We start from the raw sequence: 12,504 nt of genomic DNA on the forward strand, positions 1-12,504 counted from the left end.
ATAGCAGCTCTGGTCAGAAGTGTGTTTATTAACCTCACAGCTGTGATTTAGATTCAGCTCTTTTGCATTTTTAGTTAATGTAGTTAGGACCATCATCTTCTCCTTCTAATATCAGTCTTCCTCCAGATAATTCTGGATAGCTTCTTAGATTCTTATCTTTTTTGTGTTGATGAGCTCTTAAACTGCCTCACTGTTAAGTAACTGGTTGCATTATGGTAATATGCATCACATTACATTTGGGTATGCTTAACTGGGAGGTAAATGGAAGATGCTTTTATCTAATATTGAAAGTGAGAATGAATTTTTAAGTATGATGAAGTTGTTCTAGACATTCAAAAAAGCAATTAATGTAAAGATTATACTGAAACAAAAGAGCTGTGAAAGTCATTACTGCGTAATTGTTGTGTTTGTACAAGGGGTTGGGATCAGGAATAATCGGGAGTACTTCTAGCCAGCCTTATGCAACTAGGTGATATAAGGAGTACATTAGTTGATATTAAGTGTACTCTGATGTTTGTATGGAGGAATAACACATACATTCATCTGTCTGGACTGCAAGTCTTCACCTTTCTCTGAAACAATACTGTCTTTGGTTTGTTCTGTATGCCTCAGATCGTTTCTTCTAACACTTAGTGTAGAAGATCACTGCATCTTCCAGCAGACTGGCTTCAAGTAGCTGTACCTTCCAGCTGAGGAATACAGTTCTGCTACTGGAGACAGCTGGTTCTGAGTGCTGTCTCTGCCAAACAGCAGAAATGTTACTGAGGGTTCACATATACACATTTATAAGGAGGCCAGATTAGAACTGTTTGACTGTGATTAGTTCAAGACTTTTTTTTTTTTTTTTTTTCTTCTGCTTTTATTTTTGGCAGAAAAATGTATTAAGTGCTTAACCTCTTACTGAAAGGGCGATGAGGGCAGGGACAAAGGGTATGTTTATTATCATTCTAGAAACAGGGAAAATAAAAGTAATTAAAATGTCTACAAAGTTAAACCCAGATGGAGATGCTTGTAGTGCATTTTTATTTTATTTTATTTTATATTATTATTATTATTATTATTATTATTATTATTATTATTATTATTATTATTATTATTTTATTTCATGAAGCATTCCCTGAAGAATACAGCTATCTATTTGTCAGTAAAATGGAGCTAAGTTTAAGTTGACAGCCATCATAGTAACGCTAAAGTATTTTTTTTTATTTCATGCAACACTACCTAGAAACACAGAATGGTTTGGTTTAGAAGGAACCTTAAAGATTACCTGTTTCCAGTGAGACCTGTAAGAAAGATGGAGAGAGACCTTTTACACGTGCCTTTAGCAGTAGGACAAGCTGAAATGGTTTTAGCTAACAGAGGGTACACATAAAATAAATGTTAGGAAGAAATTCTTTATTCAGAGGGCAGTGGGGCACTGGCACAGGCTGCCCAGAGAAGCTGTGGATGCCCCATCCCTGGAGTGTTAAAGGCTAGGTTGTGTGGGACCCTGGGCAGCCTGAGCTCATAGATGGCAATGCAGCAGGCAGTAGGAGTTTGGAACTATGGCTTGGCTTTCCTGATCCCATTCCTAAATGTCTTGGTTTGTATCCCAGTATTCTTTCCAGGCCACCTGTCTTGATAATGATCAAGAGGGAAAATAAGTCACAATAATAATAATTATTATTATTTTTAACTTTCAGAAGTTAATTTGCTAAGCAGTTATCTTTGAACCATTCATGTTGTACGTATGTAGTGCTGCTGTGAAAACATTTAGATGGGAAGCTCCAAAAAGTGAGTGTTTCACAAGGATTAGATTGTTCCTAGGCATGGTCAGAGTGTTAGAGTAATTGTATTTAATTAGTCAGTTCAGTTTCGGATTATAATCTGAGGTTGAAAAATCAAAGTAGTGAAAGGCTTTTCAGAAGATGGGTGTTCAAAGTTGCACACATCCTGCAGTAGGCAGTAAATGAGAAGTTACATGTGTTAATGACAGCTTAAAGGGACAGATGGAAGGTTGTGGATGAGGAGTGATGGGACAGGGATGAATCTTTGTTGAGAGATGTCAAGCTTTATCTGACTCCACAGTTGCCATCACACTCCAAAGTGCCATTTTTGCTTTTGAAGGCTTGCATTTTGCTTGTACATATATATATTAATGCAGTTTATCTACTGAATGCAGCAGCACATGATATTTTTTTCCTAAGAACTTTTGTAAGTAAATGAAATACATGTATTCTACTGGGCACAACTGGTAGATAACTTGCATGCAACAATATTTCGTCCCAGTCATGTTCATGAATTTAACTTTCTCTCCTTCAGGGAACAACCTATCTTCAGCACCCGAGCTCATGTCTTCCAGATTGACCCAAACACTAAGAAGAACTGGGTTCCCACCAGCAAGCATGCTGTTACTGTGTCGTACTTCTATGACAGCACAAGAAATGTCTACAGGATAATCAGTTTGGATGGCTCAAAGGTAAGTTTTATTTTAGAGAAAACCTTTTTGCTTCCTAATTGACCTTTGTATTTATTTTGCAGACTGATGTCCTTCGTATATCTTCTCAGATGCTCTTGTCAGTATCTGAGTAAGAGATGAGTGATGTGTTAAAAATGATTATATTGTTTTGTTAGATGTTTTAAGTGTTCTTTGGAAAATACTGTTTTCTAAGTGTTCAAATAGACTTTGATAAATCCATTGCTAAATTTAAGTGATGACCTATTGAGCAATCAAAAAGGTGTTGCCTTTGAGGTGTACTAAAAACTACAAATAGTGTTCCAATAAATTGTTTATCTCTCAGTATCCAATGATGTATCAAAGTCATTGGTTTCATGGTTATGAAAGACATCTGTTCAGTGCCTGTAATCACTGCAAATCCTTCTTTGTTACTTAATCTTCCAATTTTTGCAGTACAGCTTTCGGTGATCCCTTCTTAAAGCTCTCCAAAGCAAACGGTTAGCAGAAGTCATTTGGGTTGAGTTTGGGATAAGGTTATGTTTTGTTTTTTCCCTTTTTTTACATTGGGAAAGGTAATGTGTTGAACTGCTGTTGTAAGAAACCTTAAGATAGCAGTTTAGAAGACTTGGGGAAAACACTTGACTGTTCCTTAAGTTCTATCCCAAGTGTGTATAAAAACAGTAGTTTTGCAAGCAACATGTCAAGAATCTCAACAATTAGAACATTAATGTTTTACAAAATGTTATCAAAAGCTGTAATCTTTTCAAGGTACTTTCAACTGCAGCTTCTGGAGATGTGCACATTAATATGATGGTTGGAACTAAAGTTCTTTATTGAAGTATAACAGTATTCATGGAGCTTTTTTGGCTTTGTTGAAAGCTGAAAACCATTATTGTGCATCTTTAAAGTTCTGGTGTTGCTACTTTGGTTGAGGAATTAAGTGTTCTATCACACAGAAGTGTTAGGACTTTTTTTATCAATGCTCTCTGTATGATACTCTCTTAGGTGACTGAGGCTCTGATATTGAAGCTAACCGACATTTTCCAAATTTTGTCTTTATTGTCTTCCCTTCCCAGCCTTCCTTCTAATGGTTTTTGCTTCTGTCAGATAATTAGGATACCTTTTTCTTTCATTCTTTTTTTTTTTAAATTTAAAATGACTATTTATAAAAGACTTTTGGATCTCAACTTGATGTTGTATAACATCAGTGCTAATAGTTGTAGTCCATAACCCAAACTGATCTGTTCAGTGTACAAAAATTCTTTCAATACAGAGAATTCTGTTGCCTGTCTAAAGCTACAGTTCTTGCAGTGTGACTGCTAAGTTACATCAAGTAGTTCTTCATCTGTTTATGAGATCTTTTGTCTACTGCAGCACTTCCTTTGTATTTATAGTACAATTGGCAAGGCTTAGTGATAACGCAATCTGTCGTTTTTATTTATCCTCTTTAATTGCTACAATCTCAATTATGTTTTCTTCTCAAGCACAATGTATCTAAGATCTAAGATTCCCGCCATGATTAACATACACTGTCTGAAACACACAGTTGAATACCAGAAGGACCACTGAAAGAACTTTATGAGGTTTTCACTTTTATTTTTAATTATAGCTGTATCTTTTTTAATATATCTGTATATATGAAGTCTTGTGTGTATGAAGGACTAAATGTAAATTCAGAGCTTTTGTGAATTCAGGGTGCATCCAAATTACCTCTCTGCTATATTGCATACAGTTGGGTGTCAGTAAAACTAGTGATTTTTGAGCTTACGATGCCTGATATTGTCTAATACTCACACAGAAATGTTACACAGGCAAAAGACAAAAAATTGTGCAAATTAATTTTAGTGTTGAAACTAAAGTAATAATAATTATATAAATATAATATATAATAATAATTATAATAAGTATAATAATTATATTTTTAACAAATTTTACATTTAAAATGTCTGAAATTTACATGTTGCCAGCTGCCAGAATTGCTTGTCAGACTACGTTGGTTTTGCAGCTCTCATCCCTCAAGGAATAAATAGATGATCCTGCTAGGGTTTCTTGAAAGCCACATTGCTCATGAGGTTTACAGCACCCTGTGGGTTTGGAGAGAATGAAGAGCATGTGCCTACTCAGTTACAGTGGCCTAGGTGCTAAGTAGTGAGTTGGTAAGTAATAGCTGCTGAACAGTCTTTCCATCGGGACTACAGGAAGGAAAGTCGGAAAGAATGAGGTTTGAGTCATAGTCCTGTTTCTGCCATCCGTGCCCCTTTCCACTCTTTAGGCCCATTCCATTCCCTTAGATTTCCCTCATGAGCAAGACTTCATTATCTACTTTCTCTACAGCCCTGAGGGAAAAGAATCATTCTTCAGACTGCTTATACAGCCAGCCAGCCGTAAGCTTGGTGTTTCAAATCAGGGTATAGAGATATCTGCTAGCTATTTTCCATAACTGTTTTTGAGCATATGCATTTTCTTTACTACTAACTGGAACAGTACTTCAATTTTATTTGTTCATTTTCTTATAGTATCTTGAAAGCAAGAGTTTTGGTGCTGGTTTGCAGGGGAGATCCACAAACAAGCTTCATAATGTTTGTAGATCCTGTTTCCCTTTCCTCTTTCCTCCCCCACACCTCCTTGGGTTTCATTAGCTTTCCTGAATAAAATTGAACTCCTATACCCAAAGACAGAACATCACTACATTGTTCTTTTTAAAAACTGGACATGATATTTATGGTCTGGTCTCCACTCGCTTCTGAGAAATCCTACCATGCATTTCAGATACACTTGAGTTTGCTTTGTGGAGATCGTTGATGCATTTTAAAAGGTTTTCTTTTTTCTTTTTCTAGAAGCTCAGACAAATGTGTTGTGTAAACTGGGTGATGGAGCAGCCAAGCACAACCCATCCTTTGCCACACAGCTTTATCCTACTCAAAATTATGTTAGCTTCCATAAGTTTCAGTCTGTAAATTGCTCTCACATAGAAGTAGGCATAGCTGGACAACTGATTGGGTTAATGGTTCTTGTGGGTGTAGTATTTAGGTAGATTAAACTGCTCTTTTATGAGATTATTCCAGCTATATATGTTATTCACTTTTTAAGCCATACACTGGTGTTCCACCTCTGTGTAATGTTTTCTGAAGCTTCCATGTCTTCATAAAACACCTGATACAAGAGATGATGCATTTCCCTCTAACTTATCTCTGAATGTTCTAGGACCATAATGTGTTTGCAGGATACATCTTGAACAGGATACATCTTATAGTCACATACAGTATCTGAATCTCTGTCACCCATCACAGAAAGATCCTGATGCAAATAATCTGGTAGAACTCAAACCTGGCTGCAAGTAATGCCTTTTATGCAGCTTTTCCTCATACAATGGTAGGAATCAAGAGGAAGCCTGAAAATAAAATCTGTTATGCAATACAACATGACAACATCGAGAAGCTGTTGCTAAGGCTTTCAGTTCTCATTAATTATATAGTCAGTTCATGTCTTCTTGTGTCTTAGTTCTTTTTTCTAGTAGGTGATGTAAGGAAGCCTCCATTATTTCTCCAGTAACACTGCATATGGATACTGATTTATTTCTGTAATCCCACTGTCCTTTCCATTCAGTCTGTGGTAGCCACTAAGAAAAGGAGAATAAATAAAGTGGTTCTTTCAGTACCAGTGAATACTCTGATATTATTTTTGCTGTTGCAAAACTGGAAAGAATACTGTAATTTGTGTCCATCTAAAACAAAAGACTAGAGAAACAGTCATTTTTGTCTGTAGATTTCATAAGCCATGTATGCAGTATTTCTGCTTTGAGTCAGTCATCAGTGATCTTTACATTTTAATGACTTGGAAAATATCCTAATCATATGTTAAATTAATAATGCTAAATACAGGTTGTAAATAAGTGCCATAAGCCCAGGTCTTCAGTGACCTTCCTTTGAAGAGGTTCAGAGATACTCTGTCTTAGTTATTATTGCCTTCATCTTGCGCACAAGCTGACATATTGGACTGCTGCTGTTTTTGCAAGTGTTGGACTTGCAGTCAGGAAAATGAACAGTCTAGTTAGACACATGCTCTATTTTCTCATAGCTAAACTCATCTGAAAGGAAAACATGAAAGCTATTTTATTATTCCAACCAAATCTAAAGATAACAAGATCACTTTCTTCAAGAGCTAAATGTCTGCCTGTCAGATTGACTCTGTTCTGTTTTTAAGATATTTTTGTACATTCAGACTAACAACATTCTTAAAAGTTGATGACATATTTGACATTCATTACACTAGTGACTCTACAGTGCAATCTCCTGGCATAAAGGAGATCAGTTAAAACAGTATTTGCATAGATGAAACTAGTTTAATAATAAGTGATAATTCTAAATACCTTATTTTTTTTTAAAGCTGAGCTTATGAGATACCAGTATCTAGTATTTCCAGAAGTAGCTAACACTGCCTGTATCTGTAGTATGCTCAAGCACTGCACACTCTTAAAGCATAATTAATTAAACATGAGAGATTGAGCACACTAATGCTTTTAATTCAGAGAGAATTGAAAGCCTTGATTTTCTTTTAAAATTGGTATACCTAATGAAAGGGCTTGTCTGTATCAGTGGGATCTAAGTCTAATCTTCCCAGCAAGAAACTTGCTATCTTCAGGCTAATACTGTCTACTGGAGTGGAGCATCCTTATTTATTTTCTGTTGGAAAACAAAGGGCAGAATAGTAGCAGCCCTTTCTAAGCACATTATTTTTCTTCCTACCAAATGGAAAGAGGTAATTTAGGTAATCCAACCTGAATGCAGACTGCTGGGTTATCTCTTGTGCAGGAGGCAGGCATGTAGTCTCAGCTGAAGCACTGAGCAGTCTCAGATGAAAACTCACTGATTTCTCCAAGAAAGTTTGCAATCACTGCAGCAGATTCCTGTCCTCACATTTCCAGCCTGCCTGTTGCTTGCAGGTTTGGAGTCCTCTTCTGCAGGAAGACTATTATAACAGTGACAAAATACTTGCACTCTCAAATCTGACATTAGTTCCTATTAACCAGGCTGTGAGTTGGGGTTAAGCAAACAGAAAAAATAGCTAGAGCTTGAGCTGGTAGGAGGATGGTTTTCTGCACTGTGCCCTGGATAGTTCATTTCACACATACTGCTGTTGGTAGCTTCCGCAGCAAAAGAGGCTGGACTTCAGATGAACTTTGAGAGCTCTGTTATAGACTTCCATCAGATTATTTAATAAGGAGGGCTTCTGAGTACTAAGAAGGAAAAAAAGATACAAGATAAATAGAGCCTCAGAACGTCCTTCTAATAAGTATACCTCTGTTGTCTCATGCATTCTTCTGTCCTGTTTGATGCAGGCTGCTGTTCCTGATGATGTCCCCTGGGGGCCTTAGTGCAGTTGTGAGCCCACTGGCTTTATTTGGGCCTTCAGCTTTATGTTTAAAGAAAGGAGAATACTGTCTGAATTACTGGTGACTTTAATGTGTCATATTTGAAAATGTGATATGTTTTGTGGACAGTTAAGGCTGCAGATGTTTTTTCAGTCAGACAGCAAATCCTATTCTTTATCTAATGAGGCTTGTTGAATCAAGTGTAAGCTTCCAGGCATTCCAGAACTTTACAGTTTTTCACAGTAGTAGGCAAAACCTGCATTTTGAGGCAAAAGTTGTCAGAGAGAACTGCCTATTTGACATTCTCAGCTACACCCAGATTTGCTTTTCCTATTTAATGTGTGCATGGTGGAACTGCCAAAGCCACTGTAGAAGCTGATAGTTTTGTTAAAGTTCCTTTGTGATTTAGTGACTTAACTCCCACACCTGTGAAGGAACAACCCATCTTCATGCTAGAGAACAGAAGGCTCAGAGGATATCTTATGCCTATAGATATCTGAAGGAAGGGCACAGGGAGGATGGAGCCAGCAGGCTCTTTTCATTGTTGCTCAGTGCCAGCATGTGAGGCAGTGGGCCTGACTGAATGTGTACAAGTCCATGGGTCTGGACAATGTGCATCCCAGGGTCCTGAAGGAAGTGGATGATGTAGTTACTAAGCTGCTGTCCATCATATTTGAAATTTTGTGGCTGTCAAGCAAAGTCCCTGGTGACTGGAAAAAGGGAAACATCACTTCCATTTTTATGAAAGAAAGGAAGACTCAGGGAACTTCAGGCTGATGAGCCTCGCACCTGTGCCTGGGAAGATCATGGAGTCGATCCTCCTGAAAGCTGTGTTAAGGCACATACAAGATGAGGAGGTGATCTGAGAGAGACAGCACAGCTTCACCAAGGGCAAATTGTGCTTTATCAATCTGGTGGCCTCTACAAATGACGGCTCCAGCAGAAAGAGGAAGGGCAACTGATGTCATTTACCTGGACTTGTGCAGGATATTTGACATGGTCCTACACTACATCCTTATCTCTAAATCGGAGAGATGTCTTTGAAGGCTGGACAACTTGTTGGAAAAAGAATTTGTTGGAAGGTCATAGAGGGTTGTTGTCAAGGACCTGGTTGTCCTGGTGGACAACAGGTTGATTAAGAGCCAGCAGTGTGCCCTTGTGGCCAAGAAGGCCCGTGGTATCCTGGGGGAGTGCATTGAAAAGAATATAGTAAGCAGGTTAAGGGAGGTGATTCTCCCCCTCTACTCTGCCCTGGTGAGGCTACATATAGAATGCTGTGTCCATTTCTATGCTTGTCAGTTCCAAAAAGACAGGTATCTCCTGGGAAGAGTCCAGTGTAAGGCCACAAAGATGATGAGGGGCCTGAAGCATCCCCTGTCTGAGGAAAGGCAGAGATACATGGGACTGTTCAGCCTAGAGAAGAGAAGGCTGAGAAAAATAACTATTTATAAATACCTGAAATGAGGGAGACAAGTCGGTAGTGGCTGGAGTACTGTGTCTGGGCCTGGAGTCCCCAGCACAAAAAGGATGCAGAGCTTGGAGTGAGACCAGAGGAGGGCCATGAAGATGATCAAAGGGCTGGAGCACCTCTCTTGTGGAGGAAGGTGAGGGAGCTGGTCTTGTTTAGCTTGCTGGAGAAGAAGCTCTGTGGAGACCTTATTGCAACCTTCCACTCATTGAAGAGAGCTTATAAGCAGGAAGGGAAGCAACTTTTTAGATAATCTGGCAATGACAGGACAAGGGGAATGGCTTTAAAATAAAAGAGGGGATATTTCAATTAGATGTTAGGAAAAGCTATGCTCGGAGGGTGGTGTGGCCTTGTCACAGGCTACCCAGAGAGCCCATCCCTGGATGCGGTCAAGGCCAGGTTGGATGCAGTCCTGGGCATCCTGATTGGGTGAGAAGCAACCCTGCCCAAAGCAGGGGATGTGCGGCTCAGTGAGCTTTAATATTCCTTCCAACCCCAGCCATTCTATGATTATACTAACTAACCGGTGTTTTATTATATGACAAATATTTTCAAACTCTTAATAGCACCAGATACATAAGAAAGTAAATTGTGCATTTCACTTGTAATATGCATGCCTTTGATTTTATGGCTAGTTCACACTGTCTGGCTGTGAATTTCATTGACTATCAGGTATGTAGTTAAATGGAACCCTTTGGAGTCATTGTAAGAATCTATCCTGTTATACATACAAGTCAACTGGATTGTTCAACATCACAGATTTAGAATGGTGGACAAATCCATACTGTTGAATATAACAGATACAGTACTGAACATATGATGGTAATACTGTTGAGATCTGGTTTAGTCATTTTATGCTGGAACATGGCCTTCTTTCACTCCATACATAACAAGAGGAGAAAAATGCTAAGCGTAGCTCTTCTTCCGCAGTTGCATGACCCCAGCAGTGTTAGACATTTTTGTTTTCATATGGAGGAAAACAGAGTATTGAAATACTTAAAATATACGCATATATATATATATATATATATATAATGTCCTCCTTGTTTAATTGCATGTTTCCAGGTGAGAGTTTCATATGCAGAGGGGCAATTGCAGCAGTGGAGTTTGGGAGGCATTGGCTTGGGGGTCAAAGAAATACATTCATGAGAAAAAGGACTTTGCTTGTTCTTCTCTTCATATCTCATTAGACTGTGCAAATGCTTCGATAGCTTCTTTTTAGACTTGCTAGCTATTAAATCTCTCCTTGCAGTTGCCAACAGGTGTCTCTTCTACCCCAGCTTCTGCTCCTTTGTTTCAGACAGCTGGTAGTTTTGATCATGAGGAAATGTAAAAATATATGAAACAAACCAAAAATGTCAAATTTTTAATTTTTTTTTACAACATTCACTTTTTTTTTTTTTTTCCAGGCAATAATAAACAGCACTATCACCCCCAACATGACATTTACTAAAACATCCCAGAAGTTTGGCCAATGGGCAGACAGCAGGGCAAATACAGTCTATGGCTTGGGATTTTCATCTGAGCATCATCTTTCAAAAGTAAGTATGAGCAACTAAAACTGGCAAGCCAAACAGCATAAGAATACTTGATTCCTTCTTGTTGTGCCTTGACTCAGTCTTGTTATTATATCTTTCCATATCATGTGAAAAGACAGATTGTGATGATAGTATGCTTTTAACTCTTAGATAACTTTCTATTTTCTCTTAACTGGGAAAAAGGAAAAGAGTTTAAGCTTTCTAAGTATTAATTTGTTAGGCTTCTGTATTTTGAAGTTGTTCTGTTACAGTTTTTCATGGTGAGAGTTTAAAACAGTCAGCAATTCAGTGTTACTTCTATATTGAGATGGCCTAGAAAATAAGTTACTCATAGTCTTTTTTTGCTTTTAGATAGATGCTTTTTAGATAGATGCTTTTTTGTCTTGTAAGACACATTCATTTTAACTTTTCCTCTACATGCATCTTGTTACAGATAACGTGACATCTTTAGGCTTAAGGTAAAGCTAGTGAAAATTTTATTTCATGTAAAAGAAAAGTACCATTCCATGTTGTTGTACTGAAGTTGAAATAACTAATAAGGACGTTGTGCCCCACAAGATTTTTATTTTTTTTTCAATCTACTTGAGCGGAAGTGTAGTAGGACTTAATCTGAGGAAAACAGTAAATCCTTTAAATGGTGATAGAGTTGGTGTGAGAAACACTTATATAATACCTTTTGCTATTGATATCAAACTGGTAGATAAGTCTGGGAACCTATGCAAACTGGTGTTGTCCTTTGCCAGATAAAAGCTTCTAGTTTGAGAGCATGTCTCTGCATTAAGCAGAATTCTTACATCTCTGAAGTACCCAAAAGATCTGGAAACCTAACTAAAATAGAAATGAATATATAACACGTGTTCAAGTCAGGAGTAAAGTTTGGCTTGTCTCAAAAAAAACCCGAAACCCAACTTGAAACCAGCTAACTAATCAAAATACATCAACCCATTTGGGAGAGTAATTATTAGTATACAAGTGGTAAGTGCGGGTCTGTTTGAAAATTATTAAAAAGACAACCACTGCATCTACTTTATCTGGACAATGTAATATTCTCCTAAGTTTTTTTCATTTTCTAGTCAGGGAGCTTTAATTTCTGTGAAACAACTTAAATCCACAAAATTCCAAGTGATACCAATGTTATGTATATGCATATGCATTTATGCACATTATTGCTTCAGTGGACTTAGAAACTTTGTCATTTAAATTGGCATGTACATCTTATAAGCTCTTGCTGACTAATACAGATGTAACTTCTGTTATCATCTCAGAGGATCTAGCATAAATGCCAATTTAGTTTCTCTCTTACTTGTACACACAAATAGTTCCTCAATCATGAAACTCCTCTTTGGAAGCAAACTGTGATGCTGTAGTCATGCATACCCTGTGCTTGCCAGGCTTTCAACATTGGGTTGTTCTTGCCAAAGAACATACATATATATATTAATCTGTCTTTTCCATCTCTCCTTCTTTACTCTCCTCAATGACCAATGCAGTGACATTCTTTAACTGCCATCAAAGTGGTATCTAAAATTTTTCAGCATACTCTTGGTTTAAATTTTTTATGTTACTGTTATAAAAATAATCGGAAAAGGTACAGTAGATGTTTTGTCAAAAGGGTATGTTTGATAAGCAGTTACTCAGATTGCTGTGATTCATGAAGAACACACAAATCTGTTGAGAAAAATAACAAGTC

At 37.6% G+C, this 12,504-nt stretch overlaps 1 protein-coding gene across 3 annotated transcripts in view; it reads left to right on the plus strand.

The window, feature by feature from the left end:
- Positions 1-12,504, plus strand: part of HOMER1 (homer scaffold protein 1) — an 85,921-nt gene that overhangs the window by 19,186 nt on the left and 54,231 nt on the right. For all 3 annotated transcript variants that reach the window (XM_085528834.1, XM_015848572.3, XM_015848573.3), the window contains exons 2-3: positions 2,302-2,458; positions 10,686-10,817. In XM_085528834.1, coding sequence (XP_085384960.1) covers positions 10,716-10,817 — 102 coding nt within the window. In that variant the 5' untranslated portion in view covers positions 2,302-2,458; positions 10,686-10,715. The remainder of the gene's footprint in view (positions 1-2,301; positions 2,459-10,685; positions 10,818-12,504) is intronic.

This window comes from Coturnix japonica, chromosome Z (genome assembly GCF_054131305.1).
Source record: "Coturnix japonica strain WE chromosome Z, WE-NBRP24, whole genome shotgun sequence".
Taxonomy (NCBI): domain Eukaryota; kingdom Metazoa; phylum Chordata; class Aves; order Galliformes; family Phasianidae; genus Coturnix; species Coturnix japonica.